Here is a 22,202-nt window from a genome sequence, read left to right on the forward strand (position 1 = left end):
CCTGATGTCACTTATTGTTTATTTTGGAGTATCTTCGTAGTTCGGCATTCGCACTAGAGATTATTGGGCACAGCATACGCTGAAGAAAGAGGAATCTCTTTGAAACAAATTATTTTGTGCCTAAACTACCCAAACTGTCATTTTTTCAGTATCTGGAGGTCAAAAGCATGGGTATGGGAAGAGGGCTCGATAGACAATTGATGGAAAAACTGACTTCGAATTTTTCGCTTGAAGGCGGGCATCACCTGCCTTCAAGCCATCCTGGCCAATGAATATGCAGAGGGTTAACGTTAAGACTAACAACTTCATACGGCCTAGCCACTTGCCTCTTCAAGGGAGGGCTGCAAGTGGCTCTGTGTCAAAAGCTCAAGGGAGAGAAAGTTGGATTTTGACTTATCGGAATAGGGGGGTCTACTTTTTGTCGGCAACTTAGGAGAGATCTTTTTAGCCTGATGTTATCTTGGACTGTCCCTTATGATTCACAGTCAGGCTCACGCCTTGTGGCAGCTCCACCGGTGAGGTAGACCACTGTGGCTGGGGTAGGGGGGGGAGGGGAATGTGTAGTTTCCAAAGGTGGATGCATGGTAGGGACTATTAGTTTGCTGTAATCTTGAGTGTATTTTGGTGAATCCACTCTGATATATTTGTATATCATTTTTTTCATCTACATTTCAGACAAAGTATGAGTAGTGCTTGAAGACAGCTTTTGATTTGTGAGGAATAATTAACATAAATATTGCCATTTCCCTCAACTAAATCATTGTGAGTTTTAATGAGTCAGAATGCAGCAATTAACACATTCCTTCAACAAAATTTCTCAGCATTGTTCCAACATAATCGGATGAACACAAGAAAGAATGAACAAAAAAATAGAGAAATACTGGAACCTAATTTGATGACTTGTTTCACCTTCGACTATTACTGTCCTCGTCGAGATGAAAATATTTTTATTTATTAGTCATCTATATTTTCTGCCGTCCTTGTTGCTTAGTGATTTTTGCCTCCTTTCTGTATTTCTATGATGCAGAAGATATATTTTTTCGTCTCTTTCGAGGTAGAAATGGTTTTTACCCAGTGAAAAATTTGACTCAAAATGTATAGCTAATGATGTTTTAAGGAGAGAAAAAAAATAAGGCGATTGATTTTATTCTTAGCCTGGATGAATATTCACAATTTTAGGCACCAAATCTGATATTAGGGTTGACAGACTGTCTGTCAAAATCTGACCAAACGTCTCTCAAAGCGCGTTCAAGATAACGTCAAATTTCACACCTGCTTCGATCGGTCTGTTGTTTAGTCGTCTCCAAGGTAAGAAAAATGACGTTTTTCCATAATTATTTTCGGTATTTCTGCTTTTAAAGTGAGAGTTACTTGACCTATACAGCACTAATGTATGCGATACAATGTGATCTTTAGCTCATGCGAGCATAGCGATTTCATTTGCACCTCTGTATTGTATTTATGAGGATTTTAAATGATTTTGATCGGAAAACACAATGATTTAAGCAAATTCAGTTACATCTCGGTTTGCGAACTATTGTTAACCCTTAGAAAGCCTTACTAAAATTTTCTCTTTCGTGAATGAATGAAAAAAATTTTATCTCGCGTAGATATATATGATATATCCATTTTGTAATCAATCAACCGCCCCACCTGTTCATATAGCCTTGCTTCCTGTGAGCACATTTCACTTTTCACCATCACATTGTCTTGTGTCACACATTTTTTAGCGTCTTCCTCGAGCTTTTAGAATTTGGGCTAAGCTCATTTGTTGGGTAAGTGTGTTATAAAACGGCTTAATTGATGCACGCGCTTTTCTTTCTGCGTTGATTTTGTTCACGCGATCTTAGAGCAGATTTAAAAGGTTTACGCTCACTGAAATGTGGGTTTTTGAGCAAGTATTCGGAGCAAGGTTTTTGTTTAACGTTTTTCCAGTTTGCAGCTTGGTGTTTGTTCTAAAGGTAAACGTTGACAATCGCAGACGCTTACTGAAACCAAAACCCAGTAGACTTCGTTATGGTATCAGGCAAATTCGCGTCTCAGTTAGAAGCGTGAAATTCAGCTTTTTGGATGTTATTTTTTTCATTTGTTAGCTGGAAAAAATAGCAAGAACAACATCTCATCCTTGAAATGGTCGTTAGCTAGTTTTTCGCCCGTTAATCCACAGGAATAGGAAATTAGAAAATTAACTTGACTTTTGAAGTTAATTTAGCGGCTTTAGTCTTTAAATTAAAAGCATATAACTCATAACTCCTTGGGATTGAAATATATCTTCCATATCACTCTATTCACGAACACCGGGTCAGTTTGGAATTTTACACGGACGTTAAAAGAAGTTAAACCCTCTATGGGTATAAAAAACAATGATTTGACCTTGCCAGTTAAAATAAGACATGAGATAATGGTTTTTGCTTTTTTTCTGTTTGCAAGTCAATTAAGTAAATGACACGATTTGCAAAATCTTCTGAGCAAATTTTTAAATTGCAATTCTAAAAAGCCTATTAACAGACTGTATGAAACGAAACTGAGACAGACAAATCGTCTTAGGTCTAAACAGAAACTGAACTTGTAACTGTACATGTCTGTTGAAAAAAAAATAGAAAACTTTCGGTCATTTTAGGGCGACCTTTCTATCCTGTCTAACATTTGGTTTGCTTTGATATTGTTAAAAGTGGCAATATACTTTTTTTTTTTCGTGGACACGTCATTAAGGTTCATATCTCTCTTTTTTTTTTTCCGCCGGTACGAAAACAAGAGCAAAAGAGGATTACTATTGGCGCTGAAAAAGGGCTTCATTGGGAATTTAATTAAAAAAGGACACAATTTTTTTCGTATTATTTATTTTTTCTTTGCATCAGCGAACAAATGAATTAATTACATGTAGGTGGAAATCCAGGAAATATCACAATTTAGTAAACGAAGAATATGATTGGCTTATAATTCACCTGTGTCAACTGCGATTTCCGCCGGCTGGAGTTTTTTGCAAAATACATGATTGTTTTTAAAGATTGATAGCTATCTTTCATTTTATGCCCTGAAGCCATCAAAGAATGTTTTAATTTACAACGCAATGTGGATCAAAACTTTGATTATATATTATCTACAAGGAAAACCGCTTCGTTTGTTAAACTTAGCTTCGTTGTTCACAGATGTTATGTCTGTAGCTTTCAATCCCTCAAATTTATGTAAATACGAAATGGCTGCGCGTCGCTTAATCTGAACCTCAAAGAGCTTCAGCTAAAGGTAAACATCAACATTCATTATATTTAAAAATTTTCCAGGTATCAGTGACCTAGATCAGTTTGTTTGTTAACAGTTATAACCGCTCTTTGTGCCTTAAGTCAAAGGTACTGTGCCTTTCGATAGCATGCGAACCAATCTTGAGGCTGAATGCCAAACTTCGAGAGAGTTTCGATTCATGTCGCATTAATCATTTTTGCTGGGGATGTTTAGTTGTGGATTATTATGCTTTGGGACATTTCCAACAGATTATAAGAGTGTCTAAGGTCGTTCTAAAGAGCCTTCGGGTCGATTGTAAGTGCTTCTCGGGCACTCTTAAATTTCAGATCAATAATCAGTGTACCACTAAAAGCGTGTATTGAATTTGTCTTACTACAGCTGAATATATATCGATCTTATTTCGCTCCTTTTCGTAAGACTGCTCTTATCGGGTTTTTTTGGTTTTTTTTTCGGTTTCATTGCAATTGCTTGCTTTGTTTCAATTGCAACTGTTTATCTCGTTTCTGCAATTTTTACTCGTGGATAGGCCAAGATGCGTAGAACGAGTACCGTGCAGAAAATGGGATATGCAAATTTATTTACTCACTAAAACGAACACAAGTTGATATGTAATAGTGTAGTTTGATCGTTCGGGTGAGTGTAGTCCTGAGAAGGACTGTTGTCGGTAGTGGTGACTGACGTTTCGACAACCTGAGCGGAAGTCATCATCAGAGGCAAGTGAAAGGTTGTTGTCAGTCGAATGTACTTAGTCCGGTCAGGTTGTCGAAACGTCAGTCACCACTACCGACAACAGTCCTTCTCAGGACTACACTCACCCAGACGATCAAACTACACTATTACATGTTACCCCCGGGTTCAAACCATTTACTGTACAAGTTGATATCTTTTATGCTCGGGGCAGGGTGTACTTTCTAATGGGGATGTGCCATTGATAGGGTCGTATTTTCAAAACTGGATTGACTATTGTTGGGTTGCATTTCAATTGAGCTACTAGAATCGGGTGGCACCTAACGGGATTTTGGGGGTGAGGAAATTCTGGTTTGTAGTCTCAATGGGACCTATCGTAGGCTGCCTGATACCAAACTTGACCTCCTAGGTCTTACCCTAACGACATGTCTCTTTTCTAATGGTAAGAAAAGATAATGACCTCGTTGTGCAACTTAACGATACAGAACACAGACTAATACGAGTGTGCGTCTTAATTTAATTTTCCCTTTATCCTAGAGCTAAGGCTTCGGAGATCATTGGCTCTGTTTGAGACAGTATGAGCGACGGTATTGACTTGTTACTCCTGTGCTTATTCACAATCCTGATTCCAGTATGTCTCGTATTTAATGCTTTGGTTTTCGCTGTTATTTATCGGAGCAAATCATTGCGAATTCCCATGAACAACTTGATCTTCAACTTAGCGATAACAGATTTTGTGATTGGTTTATTCATCTTCCCTCGTCACGTGCTTTTCAGTGTCATTGCATTACGTCATCCAGTAGACACCACAGGTAACTACTTTTGCAAGTTCGTAACAGGGAGTGGTACCCTATGGACTAGTTCCACGGCGTCTGGGTTTTTACTCATTGCCATCGCCGTCGAACGCTATACGTCCATAATGGTTCGTAGCCGAAGGGCGCCGCTTACAACCTCGCGCATCAATGCCGTTGTGGCGTTTTGTTGGCTCTCAGCTTTCGCGGCGAACTTGCCAACGCTTATCGTTTTTGCCTACGACGAAACGATTGATTTCTGCGTGGAAAACTGGCCAAACTGGGTTTCGCCCAAGGCTTATGTGATATGTATCTTCTTCCTGGGCATAAGCTCAGTTCTTGTGATGTTCCCTTTGTATTTTCGAATCATTTACACGCTATGGTGCAGACAACGCAGGGCAACGGAAATCTCACAGGCGGCCAGATTACGCGCACGCAAAAACATCACCAAATTGCTAGTTTTGGTGACTTTTATTCACACAATTTGTCGTTTGCCTAACTATATGACTTATCTATTAACCTACTACGCTCCCTCAGTCAACTATGGTTCCAACACATACAACTTTACAGTTCTGTTGATTCTGCTGAACTCCGCTGTGCACCCGTTCTTATTGTGTTGGAACATGCAGGGCTTTAGAAGACCCCTGTTTGTGTTGTTTTGTTGTTGCCAAGCCAATAGGATATTTACTGAGCCTGAGCTTGAGCCCTCCCACGTGAGTACTCCGCCCGTCAGAGGATCTGCCTTCCTTCTAAGAACCCCAGAACAAGCGCGCCCACGAACCACATGAATGTGTGGACAACAGAACGTCGGATCAAGGCAGCACTATTATATGGTTTACTGAGCAATCAGTTATGAACGAAAACCTTTTAAAATAACGTACAGTTATTATCACCGTCATTATTATAAAAATTATCATCAATATTATCTTTATCATTATCACTATTAAATCTATTGTTATTTATATTACCCAGTGAAGTATCAGCGCGTACCTGAAAAAAGTAAATCATTTAACAACCGTAAAGAACTTCTTTCCAAGCGTGTTTACGCTCCGTTTAAAGTTGTGGCATTCCCCTTCCACCGTCATTGCTTTGGTTCGATTTCCGAACTAATAAATGTAAAATAAGAATTCATTTTGTCTTAGATGTCGTCTTTCCTGCCAGGAATTTTGTTTCCGGTTTGGTCGGTTTCTCTTTCTTCACGAGCCAAATTTTTATTCGACCTGGATCAGGGAACGAAGTACCATTCTGTGGATGTATCAGGGCTAAAATAAAATGTAATTCCGTGCAATTCATTTAGTTCAGTGGAGGATACACTAAACAATTCACTGAATAAGTGTTGTCGCTTACTCGTCCCACGATGCGCCATTGTTCATTCAAATAATCATAATATTCGATTGAAGTTACTCCACGCCCACCAAAACAATATATCTTATTTTCATAGACCACGTGACCGAACTCACTTCTGTTGTCGTTTAACTGCGCAGGAGCAAATACCCATTTGTCTTCCTTAGGGTGATAAACCTCCATGCTCCCTAAACTTTGTCGATCACTGCGTCCACCGAAGACAAAGATACTACCTGCCCAGGTTACCACGCCCATACTGAAACGAGGTTCTAGAAGGCCTGGCAGCAATTTCCATTTTTGAGATCGTATGTGAAAGCTTTCCATCGAGTTCAGCGGTCCATCGTCATTAAGTCCCCCAATGACGTAAATCTTTCGACCCAAAATAGCCACACCTATGAGAGAAAATTTAAAACTTCAAAGGCCTACCATATCTTTTTAAATGAGGGGCTCCACTATGGTGAAGGAAAATCGGTTAAGCGTGTAGGTACACTTATACCTAAGAAAAAACCTCCAGACTGGGAAATTTTTCTCACTCTTTGCTTACACCAATAAAAATTGTCAAAAACAACTTATTCGATCGGCATTTGTCGTTTTAGAAAAGAAAGGACGAGTGAACAGCGTTTGAGAAAGAGGGATCCAGAGTAAAATACGAAGTGACAATTAGTACTTAATGGGCGCCTAGTTTTAAACCGGAAAAACAACAACAACACCAACAACTCAAAAAGGAATCACCAGAACGTAATGCAGGACAAGAAGACGACAGAAAGAAAAAATACAACGAAAAACAGAGAAACCAGGAAGAGAAGATTACCAGTGCATCTCCTACGTCGATTCATTTCAGGTAGTGAGCTCCATACTCCATGACAAACATCAAATTTGTGGGCAGACATGTCGTCTGGCTTCCCACCAAACACGTAGATGTTGTTTCTATCAGAACACACTCCTGACTCCCGTACGGCACGCCCTTAAATGACAAACATACTGTCACGTGATAGTTCACATCCATTTTAAAATAGAAATCTTAGGCTGACATAATTAGTCCTGGGGAGGGGGGAGGGCGGGAAAGCTTAAAGGGTCAATTCATAATTTATTTCATAGACTTTTCTCAGAAAACTAATTTTATCATTGTCAAAATTTTCCTTTTAGTAACACTTTGATCCTTCCCCCAACCAAAATGTCCCAAAGTGCTAAAGTCCGTCTCTAGACATCTTTAGCTTAAAAACATGATCCAACAGACACGGCTAATCGTTGAACGTTCGCGGTACCGATAGAAAAAACCAAGAGAAGAGAAAAACTTACCATCGCCAACCCAAGTCCATTTCTTTGTCACAGGGTTGAATCTGTTCACTGCCCTCCTGGACACGATATAAAGCTCACCCTGCACAAGAAATGCACAGTGGTAATTATCTTCTTTACTTGCATCGCTAAATGACGTCAGCTTGGGGCAGGGAACGCATGCACGTTGCTCCTCATCAAAGGTGTCAACCCGGTTTGTCTTCATACTGAACAGGTAAACGATCTTCCGAGAGTTTCGAGGTTTTCCTGAATCGTTATTTTCTTGTGACAACTTCCTAGCAGCCAGAGCATCTTCCACGTCCTTGCGGCATTTCCCTTCGCCTTTCACGAGTTCGGGAAGTATCCGTGTTTGAAGGAATTTTGTAGTGATTTGACGGAAGCGGATGGTTTTCAAAACTGTGTCCAGCTCTTTGTTCCTAAAGGATGATATGGAGACAGGCCTGACCAGTTTATTATTAGCTCTAGGTATTGTCACCAATTGAGATCGATTTGATGATTTCGCTGCCCTTTGTCTAAAAAAAAAAAATCCATTTACGAAAAAAAGAGGCTAGAGTCCAAACTCCCTAAAAATCTGGAGATTTATTTAAACAAACGAAGACGTGGATAGTCTAAACGTGGTCGTCGATGAAAATTGTTACGGCCACGAAAGACGAAACATTTTAAGAGAGAAGCTCCGTAAAACGTTTTAACTAGCTGCCAAACCTGTGAGTGTACACTAACAAAACTGTGTTGTGCGTAGAGAACAAATTGTTAAAAAAAATTGTCGCCTGAATGTCATGTTTTGTAAGAAAGTAGCATCGAAAAAACTTGAAACTGCACAAGGGCGCTGAAAAAGGCGTGAGAAAAATTAAGGGAACTAAAGAAACCGAAAAAGGCGCTAATGAAGAACAAATTACAAACAAACGCTAACGAGGTAGTGAAAAATAATACTTAAAATCAAACACTGACAAAAAGAAACCAAATGAATTTTGCCACTAAAATAACTTAATGAAAGATAACCAAAAATCTACATCTTACACTATGTACCGCTTGACTGATTGGGAAGACAGCGCAGGAAATATTAAAGCCTTTTTCCCGTTTCTGCTTCTAACTGTATAGATCATTCATTAAAATTAATTATCAGCTCCTCTTCTAACCTTTTTTCAGGATCGTGTTTGTACCATTTCCACACCGCTTCATACACTTTTTCCTCTTTTCTGACCTTTAGACTGTTACTTCCGAGTAAGGAAGTTATCTGATGCGCTGACAGCTTGACAAAATCATCTTCGTTCACGATTTGTAAGAAGTTCCATTCCATGTATTCCATTGTTTTGAGTTTTAATTGCTCGAGGCCAAGAGTCTCCGCTAGTTTGTGATACCCCACACAATTTTGGTTTCTCAAATGATCGATAGCAAATCGTTCGCAAGCAATGACAGCCTCTTCGATCTGAAGGAGTCCATGAATAGGTAAAGGAATATGTGAGTGAACAAATAACTACATGAATTTAAAAAGGGAACAAGTTTCAATTCCAAACGCAACAATTTCCTGAACACTGTGTGATACATAATTTTACGCTTTTGTTACGAAACAGTTACAGATTGTTATCATAACTGATCATAACAGATCATAACTGATCTGTGTTAGTCGAAGGTCAAAAAATCTGCCAGTATTTGTTTGTTTGTTTTTTTTTGTTTCTACCTGGTTAAGAATATAATCACCGTAAGCGGCTGGTTACCAAACTCATATGGACTGAAAACAAATAACAGTAAGGTAAAACAAATATCGTTCAAATAACCTTTAAGTAGTGCAACAGCTGTAATAAGTCCTTAATATGATCCAGTTGCAAAATCAGTTTTCCTTCATACAAAAAATCCAAAGCATTTAGCATTAGCAAGTTGTCAAAATTCCATGGTATTTCTAGTTCCACGAATGACTCTTCGCATTCACTTTCGTCATGTTCAGCCGCTAGCTTTTCACGGAAGAAAGGACAAGTTGCCGCCAAAACTACACGATGCGCAGGAAAACGCCGTCTGTCGCAGCAAATATATACGTCGCATAATTCTTCCTTCGCACGCATCTCTTGAAAAATACGGAAGGCTTTGTGGCTGTGAGTTTCCCACTGGAAAACAATTTCATTCGCCACAACTGCTTGTGAGGGAGGAGAATTAATTTGTCTTAAGGACATCTCGTTGTTCAGTGTGAGCGAATGTTCAAAACGACTCTTCGACACAGCGATCTGTTTGTTTTTAACTTCACAACTACGCTGGACTTGTAACACACTGGATTCATCTACATAATTAGTTTATTAAATATTTAAAGGATGATCACTATCAATTTTCTTACTACAACATTAAATACAAAAACCGGTCAGATAACCAGCTCCTGGTGGGAGAGATGTAAAGAACGTCCATTTATATGTTGATGTAAGTGATGTTTTATTTATTTATCTTTTTTAATTCCGATAAAAAAATAACATAAAATTGATTAAGACCTAGCCTGACCATTACACGATGCAACTAGAAAGTCTTTAACAAGAAAAATCTCTCAAAGGAAAACTTTTAAGAATTATTTTTAGTTTGGACTTGTAACAATCGTATCTGGTATCAAAACTGGTATCTGTCTGTCACACATAAATTGAACTCATTACACTACTTGCTCGTGCAGGTAACATTTGAAATTTGGCAGAACTTTCAATTCAAGGCGCAGGTTTAATTTTAATCAATCGTTCTGTTAAAAAGAGAAATTTATCCCCTGCTGAGAAATTTAAATGTTTCAGCTCGTAGATACGGCTCGTCTGACGCGCATGCAAATTTTAATCTGCAAAAAGGGTTTGCAACGGATTCATTGCATTTGTGTTAGTTAGACGAGGTAGTTCTCTTCTGTGAAAGATGGATATTCAGTTAATAATCATTTGCGTGTCACAGTGAAACCGTTTGCTAAACAGGAATACACGGCATGGTGATCGGCAAGGAGAATTTCAACTTTTATCTATTGATCCTAATCAACGCCTTCGAACATAATTTAACGCCCCACGCAGGTGCACTTGGACAATGCATCTAATAAAAACACTGCAAATGTTTATTAATTATCGCCTTTGTTGATGTACTGCGAAGTGCTATTAACTGAGAGTAAAAAAACGTGTTAACTGTAGAAGTGCTGACACTTTTATATTATCCATTATGATACTCGGCCACTTCTCACTGTGCGAAGAAAAGAAAAAAATTTTCAGTGGTAATAATTGGCTTAAGAGAAAAACGATTTAGGACTCAATAGAAGCGAGTTAACGGCCGAGTGCAAAGCTGATTTTAAAATATTAACAGTATAGGGCACAGATAGGAATTATCCATTGAAGTTCAAAGAAATGACAGATGAATAGCCTACTAACTCACGGCCATTATATTAACAGCTATCTAATTGCAAAACATCGTGGACATCTGCATTCTAGAATGTATCGAGAAAAGATGGTGACACCTTCATAAAAGGTTTATGTGCTTCACATAAATGCAGTTTTTTTCAGTGAAGTGCTTGGAATCAGTATGCAAACGTAAGTGATAACAGCTCTGTGCTAATACTGATCAATCATGGAACGAGGCTATCGCAGACCGTAGACGTTGTTAAAACTTGCCTTTAGGCCTGTCGACTTTTAGAGCGGGGGGTAGTTGGCGTATGACTCATTGGGAGCCAAAATGCGAGTCCTTATCTTTCTCTAACCCTGTCATTAAGCCTTAATGAACACGGCATACAATGTCGTCATTGGTACTCTATGTGATTCAGATCACATTTCAACCTGTAGGTAAAATTACAAGTTACGAATTGATCTTAGCTGAAATTTCCTCTATCGCTAACCTTCCCCTCCCCTCTCTTTTGACCTTGTAGCTCGATGGGTAGCGGCGTTCAACTTGTAGCTTGGGGCACAATTTAGTCCTCATCAGAGCCTGAATTATTGAACAGGTGTAATGGATCCAGATGGGAACATTATCAGACAGGATGCTTTGCTTTTTATTTCTCTTTTATTAGTTTGCGTTAAAATCATCCCTCCGGTCGTGTTCAAAGATCAATCCACAGCCTTTTCACGAAAAAAATATTTTCATAGAGTGAAATTTAGAAAATCATAACCTCTAGAACGACTATCAGCTTCTCAGCCTATAGCAATCTAGAAAGATGTCACAATTTCTCTTTTTATTACCCGCGGTGTTATTTGCATACTGATTGTGAGTCCTAAGGGTGTTTGCGAAAATTTTTTGCATTGCAAATATATTTTCACCAATTAGTATTCATGTCAGTTGCGCTAGAAGCTTCACAGGCGGAGTTCAGAGCTAATCCAGGCTATTTGATATGAAGCTTTTTGTTTTTGGCCGTGCGAATTGCTGCTCAGCATGTTCCAGCGAGTTCTAACGTCTGAGCATCGAAGCTGAAATGATAAGTAGCCTCGCAGATCAGTTTTTGGTGCGTAAGGATCTTCCCACGTGGCCCTCACCGTCGACAACAACGAGCTTCTTTGTCAATTTGTGAGATGACCGAAGTCGGAGTTCATGTTAGTTATCTCGTTTTTTTCTCGTCATGCTGCAATCCACTTTAGCTTACGGATATTTTTTTAGCCTTGGGAGAACTGAGTCAGCAAATCTTGTGTTTCAAGCGGCTAGTCCCACACCGTTCCCTTAAACACCACGTGACCCCCCAAATCCCCCCTACCCCTACCCCCTTCCCCTACCCCTCTTCATACCCCACCCCCTACCCCTTACCTCCCTCGTAAGGAGATGACGATGACTGGTTCCTAAAGAAGATTTTGAATGTTTTATTCCCACCATCCTGAACTCTGAATTTATTTTTGTTGCCATTTTTGTACATCTTTTACTAGGTGATAATGAAACAGAAAGCTGGGGATAGTAATGGATCGATCGCTATCAAGAACAACATTCTATAAACAGTTGCCATTACCACAGGTCAGTTGATAACCTTTTCTAGTCTAATTTTTCTTTAACCTAAGATCTCCCCAATAACTCTGCTTACTGTCTGCCATACAATTCTTACGATGTTAATTTGGAGTTGGATCAACTAATAATTCCCTTCTGATATTTTTCTTTATTTTCATCACTTGTCTGCTTGATATTGCATTGATATTGGAAGGAGAAATTCTAAGTTTATCCGTTTGACTCTAACGCAAGAGTGGCTCTAATTTTTCCTGTGCACGAGATCTCCACACTTAAGTTTTAAATCATTTCTGAGTTGAAAGATTGTTTCAGTAGAATGGTTTTCATGTATACATTTATACTCTGTGAAAGATAATTTGGTTTTGCTAACTAATAATATACATGAAAAAATTCCGCACGTCTGATTGGCTGAAAACGAGTGAATTTTAATGTAACTCGAGTGCAAAATTGTAACACGAGTGCAAAGTTTTAACACGAGTGTAAATTACGAATTTCGGCCGTCTTGACTTTCTGTGATACTAAAATATATAAGGAAATACAAAAGTGTATACCATTGTGCTATACCGTTACATGCTAAGACAATCTGTGAGGTATAATCTTTTACAAACCACTTTGATATTATGCCAGTGTACAAAGAATGAATAAAAAAAGGAATTTTCGGTTTTATTTTAACATAACAAGGAAACGTGAGCTAAAAAAAAAACGAAAAAAAAAAAAAAACGCATCCCTTCCAAGCAACGGAGGAAAAAATCAGAACGATTCAATATCTGAATTTAAAACTATTTAATCTAAATTTTACAAAAACGATATAAGGAGGTGTAATGAGTATGCCATGAGAAGCAGATTCTGGCCGAGAATTAAGCGGTTTAAATCGTGACTTTTAACCCTTTGACACCTAAGAGAGACTAACATCTAATTTCTCCTTACAATATCAGCCCTGAATCAAACAAAAAGGTCAGGAGAATAAAGGAAATGATCATCAACTAAAAAAGCTTTTGATTGCTAAACACATTCTCCTTGTCAGCACCTAAGGAAATGTATAGAGAACGGAATGGAGAATAGGAACACTGATCGTAGGGTGTTAAGAGTTAAGGGGTAAGTTTCTAAAGAAACTGTGGTGCTGCATCGCTAATCGCTCTGACGAAGGGCTAACGCTCGAAACGTCAGCTTTTTTACCCTTTACGGTGGCTAATTTACGTTTTCAACCCAGTTGTTAACACTAAATTACCTGTTAAGAGTTAACCCAGCCTGATGCATCGAAAAGGGTACTAGACATATAGTGATGTCTTAGACATAGATATACCGATTTATGCATTCAAAAAAAAAAAGATGGGAAATAAATTAAAAAGTAGATTGATCAAAAATAAAGGGGTAAGTTTCTAAAGAAACTGTGGTGCTGCGTCGGTGGGAGAGTATAGCAGGTAATTTAGTGTTAACAACTGAGTTGAAAACGTAAATTAGCCACCGTAAAGGGTAAAAAAGCTGACGTTTCGAGCGTTAGCCCTTCGTCAGAGCGATTGGAGGAATTGTGGGTTGTGTTGATCAGAAATAAATGTATTTATCGCAAATTGGGATAATATCTGGCGTTGCAATAAATTTGTCTTTACATGTCCAATGTTTAATCTAAGGACTATGGTAGAGGATGTATGAAAAAAAATTATCTTGAGTATTTTCATCTCTTTATGATTATTTTGCCTTAATATCAAACCAATCTTGGAAAGCGTAACATTTTCTTCTTTTCGACTGGAAACTTTGAAGTTAATTCAGAGGAAGGTTTCGACGAATCCAATGTACAATTCAAGTAGCATTACCTTCACCATTACTCAATTCAAAATATCCTCAAAAACTTTACGATGAATTTTTTTCCTATAGGTTTGAAAGACGATGGCACTAGACAAGAGGAATTTATGGGCTTGAATAAAGTTTTTCTCCCTTTGACACATGCGTAGTTAAAGGAGTGTATGCACACCGGAGCGCTTTTCAAAGGGCCAACGTTATTCCGTATTTTTACGCGAAAATATCACTGGCAACAAAATGACCTAAAATCTATTTTTCCGAAAAAAAACTGAGTCTTTTGGCGGGAAATTATAACCAGGACTATTAATAACCTTAAATAAAATACATTTGTGAAAATAAACACTGACCAGGAAAAGTTTTTATCAAAAAACTTTTTTTTTTAATCTAAGTCTTTTGGCTGGAAATTTTACGGTGGAAAAAAAGGTTTGCTATTTTGAATTGTGTCTTGTGTTAATCAAAAAATATTCTAAGTCTTTTGGCGGGAAAAATCTTGCTTCGTCAACAAGATTTTTTTTCTCATCGAAAGCCATGGATATATTTTGTTTTAATACTAGACTCTGTTCAAATTCGCAAAAATTTTTTTCCTTTCGGCAACCCTCCATACGCGAAAAAAAGGAAAAGAGATAGCCTATATTTTGACTTGTTACCAGGCCCTTTAAATAGCGCGGATTTTTTTTATTTGCTTGTACTGTTAATAAGAGGCAGAGGAGGGATAAACATACAATACAAGTTTTTCTAAGTCTACTTTTTTTTTTATTAAGGTTTGAAAAGGTTTAATAATTAATATGAATAAGCACTCTACAAACATTGTTAATAATCAAGTCTAAAGACAAGATAATCTTTTGAATAAAACAGCTCTAAGGAAATTTGTGGATTTACATTTGTTCTACCGCAAAGTGCTATTGCCTTGTTTTTGATAAATTTGAAGCGAAAACATTTCAACAAATAAACTAAGACAGAAACAGATTCACGAAATAAACTGGGAAAGATTTGACAAGTCTGAAAATTGTGCTAAAACTAGTAATTGGTAGAATTAAGTGCTGACTAAATATAAAACTTCTGAGCGAAACGACAAGCTCTCAGTTCTAATGACTATGTTTAGAAAAAAACCGAAATAAACTCGCCGTATTTATGATTGTTACGGAGAGAATCACTGCTATTACAAAGCATCTCGTACCAGTGGCGTTCACTTCAGTACCAACTGTGTCCTACAATCTAAGTCGATCAATTTTAAACTATTTTGAACTGCGGATGTGAAAAATTCACCTTGCTTAGATTCTTAAATTTGGATAATTCGAACTTTTCCTCTTGCCTTGCCTAAATATTTTCTCGATATCAAACCTAGGATTGAAAGTGTCCATTTTTGATAATGAGAAGTCTGAATTTGTTAATTCTTGCAGTTATTGGTAACATTTAATACCTTTTAAGTGATAAGTTTCTAACTGTATTTCTTGACCAACTAAGTTTTCACTAGTCTTTGATTTCAGCCTCTCTTTGCCTTTCTCGTGCTTTGGATCTTCCAACAGCAAGATGGTGTCAAAGGAACTGCAAGACAATACGACAGATGTGTCAGAATAAAGGATGACGCTAACCTTGCTTATAAAATACAAATGGAAACACTCATAAATCCATGACTAGACGTAATACGATTGCAAAGAGAATGATTGATGCTTGGTAAAACTTTGTCAATATGTTAAAAAAACGTTGAGGCGATGCGTTTTATAATTGCACAGAAAAACTACTTATTCATTTCATTACTTTGGTAAAGTTTATAGAGAACACTTTGAAATAAATTTGGAACTGAAAAAGCCCTGCTATTATGGACCATTTCTTGCCAATTCATAATTATTTCGAGCAAGGGCTGCAATTTGTTTTTTAGCAAACATGACAGCTAAAAACTTGAAAGGCGGTTAATAACGTCACCCATATATAACGCGACTAGGCCGCAGCACCTAACTATTTTGCCAATGTCGAAAGCGTGCACGTTTAATGCAAATACGCGGGGTTTGAAAACAAATACAAATGGGTTAGAGGCATCTCTTTGGATACTAGGTTTTCAAATGGTTTCCGAATTTTTCCTAAAAATATTCTACGTTTTCCAAAACACGGTGAAGATGTAATCCCATTTTTTGCCCTTTATCGGTGAGAAAACTTGACGTTTTTAAAAATTAAAACTTTTTCTCAAAGCCCGGCGGAGAGTTCCTAAACATTCCGATCATTCTTTGTTGGTGACGTAACTAGACATAACGCGTCACTTCCAGCGAAAAATCATTTGCACGATGTTTAATTCCAAAGAGAATTATTTACCCCCATTATTAGTTTGAAAAGTGCCAAAACATATGTTTATTTAAAGCCCATTGCCATAGACAGAATTGGCCGAGACATTTTTTCAGATCATATGCCGTATTCTTTTTTTTTGTTAACGGCAGGTATTAGCTTACACAATGTTAATTTTTAAAATAAATTTCATAAATCTCGTTAATGATCGGGTATATGTTCATATCCAAATTTCTTTTTATCAAGTGGCTTGAACAAGAGCCTCGATAACACAAATACTCTTTGTAAAAGCGATGAGGCTTGAGCTTGAAGATTTGAAATTGATCTTGCCTCACATTTCTCATAAATTTCGAATTGTTCGTTAAAAATTTTGCTGGTCTTTTCTTTTCAAGTGAAATTGTGTTTGAGACTTAAAAATAATCTCCTAAAGCCAAAACGTTTCAAGGTTAGATATTTTAGCCGAAGTTATCAACAAGGACCATGTGTTTATATCAATTAGATCCCATGTGAAAAGCAGCACATATGCACATTTGATACCTATTTCGCAAATTAGAAACTGTGGCTTACCTGTAATTATTTGCCTCTGATTCCTCTTTATCAACTCGTGTGGTTTTGTCAAGCATTTCTATCACTTCATTTCATATACAAGTACAGAAAATATAATCAGAATTACTTCCTGTGTTTCCATAGACTGTCTTGAAATTGTTAAATTATTTTTCCTAATGAATCACTGTTAAATCAGAAGAGACTCCACACAAAAATAGTCCTAATGTTTTCTATGTTTTCTCTTTCGAAAATTTCCTTTCGGTCCAGTCAGATATCTTAAACGTATATCAATAAAGCAGAAGGTAAATTTACTTTAGTAAAGGTAAATTTAGTATATTTTTCCTTAGTGTGGTATTTAAACACCAAGAGAACAAACTCTGACTGAATATATTCACTACTGGGCTTGGATGGACTGACTCAACAAATTTTTGAGTTCTCCCTCGAAATAGCTCTATTTTTTTCATCGTTTTTTTGAACGTAGATATGAATTGAGCATTAGTTAGCGAGAACCACGTCGAAAAACTAAAAATTTAAATTGGAAATCTATAAAGTTCATTCAACGCGGTGTATACAACAACTTATGAATTGAACTAACTCGCCCTTACCGTGTGTTCGGTTGTGGAAGACCTTGTCGTAAACAGGCACATCACGTCAAATAGGTCTTCAAGAGCAAGCAATTTCCCGATGCTTCTGGCCACGTTTGAAAGTTAGACATGACTATGAAGACGGGTTTCTCCGGTTTGTTTCCGTGAAGTGAAACAGTTCAGACCACGAGGAACACTGAAATGTAAATGAGTTGAAAGATTTGCACATGCGAATTCGGCTTCACTATAAAGACCTGCGAGCGAGGCTGGTGTTCATTTGCAAAGCTAGGCTTCTTTCAGGCTTTTAATTTCTTATAACTCTTTGTTGTATTTTTATTAGAAAGAGTGGAAGAAAAGAAACGCATTCAAAAAACGATATTTTTCGTTGAAACAGAGAAAACCTTTGTAGGAAAAGGTGTTTTATATCGCTGAACTGTTTTATTTGCAGGCTAGGAGTTGGGCAAATTGTTTGTTTCTCTGAAAGCTGAGTCAAGTACATGAAATAGATGCTTACAGATACACCTTTGAAAAAGGTCACCTTCATAGAGAAAAAGATCTCTCCTCGTTTATTTAGTAAACCCAGTTTCCCTGACTAGTATCAAGAAACAAAATTCGTTCAGCACGTTGCTATGGAAACTAATAATTGGTAGCTCGATTCCAGAGTCTCTTGCTAATGATGATCCCAAATCTTCCCTTTAAATCTCGCATATTGTGTACCTCTGCAGTCATAAACAGATTGTCGTGGCGACAGTTATCTTTAGTTTAGTCTTTCAGTAAAATTTCGTGCAAAGCATCGCTCGCTTAATCGACTTATGGCTTAACCTGTGATCCCAAGAGAGGGATTCATCAGCTATTGGAGCATTATCCTGCCGTATAATTAAAATGGTCTTATTAGCCAGAAAGAATGTTTTCCACGCAATGTGAAGTAAGTCAGATTAAACGAATACGTAGCACTTTTAAAGCCAGAGTCTTCTGAAAAGAAGACGGCTCTGATTTCGCGTTTTTCTCTTCCGCAAAAAGTTAGTGAATGAAGTTGGTACGAATGCAATTTAGCGTGGAATGAATAAATGGGATTGTCTTTGTTAAATGTGATTGCCTGTTCGGGAAACTCTTTGTACTGACTCTACGAAATCAATGCAAAACAAATGTCTTTGAAAGACATATTAAATACGCTTCAAACTTCATTAGCTAGGTATTATAGTAATGCTTCACGAAGTATAAAGTTACATATCTTACATGAAATATTGAGCCTTCTAGCTGATGAACTGTTGCGCTCATTTACTATATTGCACGGTTAGTTTCGTGAATCTAGGTCTTAAACACGTGGTTGTTTTTGCTCAGAAGAGAAAATGACGTTTGTAGGCAATTGTCATTTCAAAAGAGAAACAATAGCACCCGTTTTACGTAGAGCAATTACCGCGGGTTTTAATTACGTCAGCTAAACGTTTAATTTTATGGCAATTGTATATAGACACTGATACTACACCATAGTTCAACCGTTGGAGACTGAAAAACAGACGTCGCCTAGTTGATGGGTGAATAAGTATGTTAAAACCACAGCAATTCGTGAAATTCCTGTTCTTGGTATCTGTCTCCTTTGCTTCTGCTGGTTATCATCCATCTTTACATTGGGACCCGCGGAATCCACTGTGAGTATTGATTACAAAAAAGATCTATTGTTATCTCCACGCGTACATGTTACTGAGGAAGCCAACTCTTATTACGTAACTGAAAGTTCGTTCGAAGAATCTTTCAGAAATATTAAATTTCTTCTTTATGGTATATCGAGGCAAGCTGTTGAAAGCCATTAGTTATGGTAACTAAACATATTGGAAGGAAAGTGCCAGTTTTTTTTTCCACTTAACTAACTGTAATGCATTGTTCCAACTTCTCTCTTTCCACCATAAATTGTGCTTTTGTTCACTGTTATAGTTTGGCACTATAATTTGTTTTAAATTGACTTGTTTGATTGAAAATATGATCGCCTTGAGAGCTTTCCCGAACATCCACTACCTGTTTTGGTTGCATGCATGCTAACAGCTTTTTTACATTATGCACTTACGCTGGTTCGATTACTTTTCTAGCTAATAGTTGCACTACGATTGTTGCTTATTTATTGACACTTATTTTGCAAGGTACATGTATGCTTGTAAATCGATCTTACTTATCAACCTGTCTTTTGACTGATTATTTGCCTTCTTTTTATTTATTTGTATACGTACTTGATTACTTTACAGATTTAAACAAAACGTGGAGATTAATGTTCTTCAAAATTCTAAACTCAACGTGTTGTGTCCAAACCCGGGAAGCGTCCTGCAGGATCAAGAATCCGGTATCCCACAAGAACTCATGTACGAAAACATGTGGATTGTCACTAAAGAAGAATATGATATGTGCAAAGTAAACATATCAGCTGGCAGAAGGATCTTAAGTTGTGATAGTCCTTTGAAGTTGAAATATTACCAAATGGTCTTTAGAGCATACAGTCCTCCACGCCTAGATGAGTCAGTGGATATCCGTTTAGAGTTTGCACCGGGAACAAAATATTACTTTATAGGTAGGGCCTTGAGTAGATTATTCATAGACTTTGTCTAGCCTACTTATCGTCCCTCTTACAACAATACCATCCGCAACGAAGCCTACGCTCATCCTCTAAACTACTTTATACTGTCCCTACTGTGAACTCTGTGACATACGGTGAACGTGCCTTTTCTTTCTCCGCACCTATATTATGGTCTACCGGATTCTTTTAAAAATACAACATCTCTTTTATCTTTTAAATCTGCCGTCAAAACATTCTTGTTTCGGAAATTTTATTTTTGATTTATTTTGCGAGGAACTGTACCTAGCTTTCATGTCACCTGGTTCTTAATTAGTTATTTGATTTATTTTATTTATTACTGCTATAAGAAACATTTTGTAAGTTTTTGACGAATTTGTTTTTTCTATACAGTAATGTAAACACATTGAGTTTTCTAAATGCACCCAAAAATCATACTGTATTGAAAGTCATACTGTATTGAAATTATCTAATATTCATCTAATACTGATCTAATATTTATCCTTTTAATTCCTCAGCAACTTCAAACGGAATGAAAAATTCACTGTCAAATTACGATGGAGGACATTGTTTGACGTCTAATATGAAGATGGTGATTCATGTCTGTAATGGAAGCTCTGGTGAGAGACGTATTAAATTGTTATACTCGTTTTTCTCCTTAGGAGGGGTAGGTTATGGTGCCTTCCTTCCCCTCCTTCGTTATGATAGTCGTAATTGTAAAAACACTTGTTTTTGTTTTGTTTCTCATAGATCCCAAGTGCATCGACGCTCCTAAAATTTCTCCTTCTAGTTCAGTCTCTTCGTGTGCTCCTGTCACAGAGAGAGTGCATCACTCTTCAACACCAAGTCTGAGCAGTAGAGGATCTTCTTCTGTTCTGGTTCATCAGTCTAGTCCAACTCAATATTTCTCAACAACGACTTTCGCTGGTCTGACAAATACTACGCTTGCTCTAAAATCGTCAGCCACTGTCCAGTGTCAGGGTAGGACTTTATGAGTCTGTTGTATGATCGCATTCATTTACCGTACGAATCGCTCCACGTTTCGCGAACTTTTGCGGCTGACAAAACTAAAGCAAAACGCAAAAGGGCCTGAAAAGTGAATAAATAGCGACATTTTTCGCTCTGGTGAAGACGCAAATAAACGATATGCTTAGAAGTTTCGTTCCAGGCCTTCTTGTGACTAGGGTTCAAAACATTGCACGTTAGCCACTCAACTACCCTTTCTCTTCTCTATAAAATAAATTTGAAAAAGGCGGATACTTTACCAATCATTCTTTTTCTTTTATTCAACAGAATTTAAAGCTTCCAGCTCAGAAGGATTCCTCTCATTATTCGCAAACCAATCTCGTCAGTTAGCAGAAATCTGTAACTACACTTCCATCATACCAGATCTGGAGCTTATACTGCAAGGGATTAATTCTTCACAAACGGTGACACAGGAAGCCCAGACTGGACATGAAACAAATGTAACACAGAACTGTACCAAGGAACAAAATAGCGCTGTCGTAGCTCAAAATGCACTCATCGCACCAGCTTGTTCCCTTGGACATCGTGCTCCAGGTAAGGTGTTAAAATTTCAATGTTAGGGCAGTTTTCAATTGAGGTTCGAAAGTTATCCGTGATTGCATTGGTTTTGCCTTAATTCGCTCTCTAATTGGTTAAGAAAACTCGCGCCACTCTCTCAACCAATTAAAAGCAAAACTAACGCCAATCATGACTCGGTCGCCAGCGTTTTCCCGCACTTTAGGCAGTTTGGCTGTTTTTTCCTTTGAGTTCTCTCTGGCTCTTACAGATGTGTTTCTTTCTTCTGATTGGCCACTGCGATTAATTTGGTTTTCGTCATACGACACTCAATCGAAAAGCGCTCCAAATGTGAATTCTACACTCTAACCTGACCCACAAGGAGCGGGTTTCTATCGAGTGCCGTGAAACCAAGATCATACAAATCACAAACAGCTAATCAGATAATAGGATTATGTCACAAGGATAAAGGGGTAAGTTTCTAAAGAAACTGTGGTGCTGCGTCGATGGGAGAGTATAGCAGGTAATTTAGTGTTAACAACTGGGTTGAAAACGTAAATTAGCCACCGTAAAGGCTTTTTAGCTTTTTTACCCTTTACGGTGGCTAATTTACGTTTTCAACCCAGTTGTTAACACTAAATTACCTGC

The 22,202-nt window shown here is 37.6% G+C and overlaps 2 protein-coding genes and 1 long non-coding RNA gene across 4 annotated transcripts; 1 reads left to right on the forward strand and 2 right to left on the reverse strand.

The window, feature by feature from the left end:
• The first annotated feature begins 1,262 nt into the window (after positions 1-1,262).
• On the forward strand, positions 1,263-5,546 carry LOC131789520 (galanin receptor type 1-like). Of its 2 annotated transcripts, none has more exons than XM_059106668.2 (2): positions 1,263-1,308; positions 4,465-5,546. In XM_059106668.2, the coding sequence occupies exon 2, from the start codon at positions 4,505-4,507 to the stop codon at positions 5,504-5,506; it is 1,002 nt and encodes a 333-aa protein (XP_058962651.2). In that variant the 5' UTR covers positions 1,263-1,308; positions 4,465-4,504; the 3' UTR covers positions 5,507-5,546. The 2 variants fall into 2 exon arrangements, with proteins under 2 accessions (XP_058962651.2, XP_058962650.2); XM_059106667.2 differs by lacking the exon at positions 1,263-1,308 and adding an exon at positions 3,116-3,243.
• Positions 5,547-5,841: 295 nt separating this feature from the next.
• Positions 5,842-9,552, reverse strand: LOC131789557 (kelch-like protein diablo). Its single transcript, XM_059106712.2, has 5 exons — positions 9,134-9,552; positions 8,495-8,784; positions 7,362-7,774; positions 6,874-7,026; positions 5,842-6,454 (listed from the first exon to the last, which is right to left on the reverse strand). Exons 1-5 carry the CDS (start codon positions 9,521-9,523, stop codon positions 6,012-6,014), a joined length of 1,689 nt encoding a protein of 562 aa, XP_058962695.2. The 5' UTR covers positions 9,524-9,552; the 3' UTR covers positions 5,842-6,011.
• Positions 9,553-14,923: 5,371 nt separating this feature from the next.
• On the reverse strand, positions 14,924-17,619 carry LOC136277893 (uncharacterized). Its single transcript, XR_010716069.1, has 3 exons — positions 17,495-17,619; positions 16,911-16,974; positions 14,924-15,611 (listed from the first exon to the last, which is right to left on the reverse strand). It is a non-coding gene; the product is annotated as an uncharacterized lncRNA (long non-coding RNA).
• Between the last annotated feature and the right edge of the window lie 4,583 nt (positions 17,620-22,202).

The sequence above is a fragment of the Pocillopora verrucosa genome, chromosome 13 (genome assembly GCF_036669915.1).
Source record: "Pocillopora verrucosa isolate sample1 chromosome 13, ASM3666991v2, whole genome shotgun sequence".
Taxonomy (NCBI): Eukaryota; Metazoa; Cnidaria; class Anthozoa; order Scleractinia; family Pocilloporidae; genus Pocillopora; species Pocillopora verrucosa.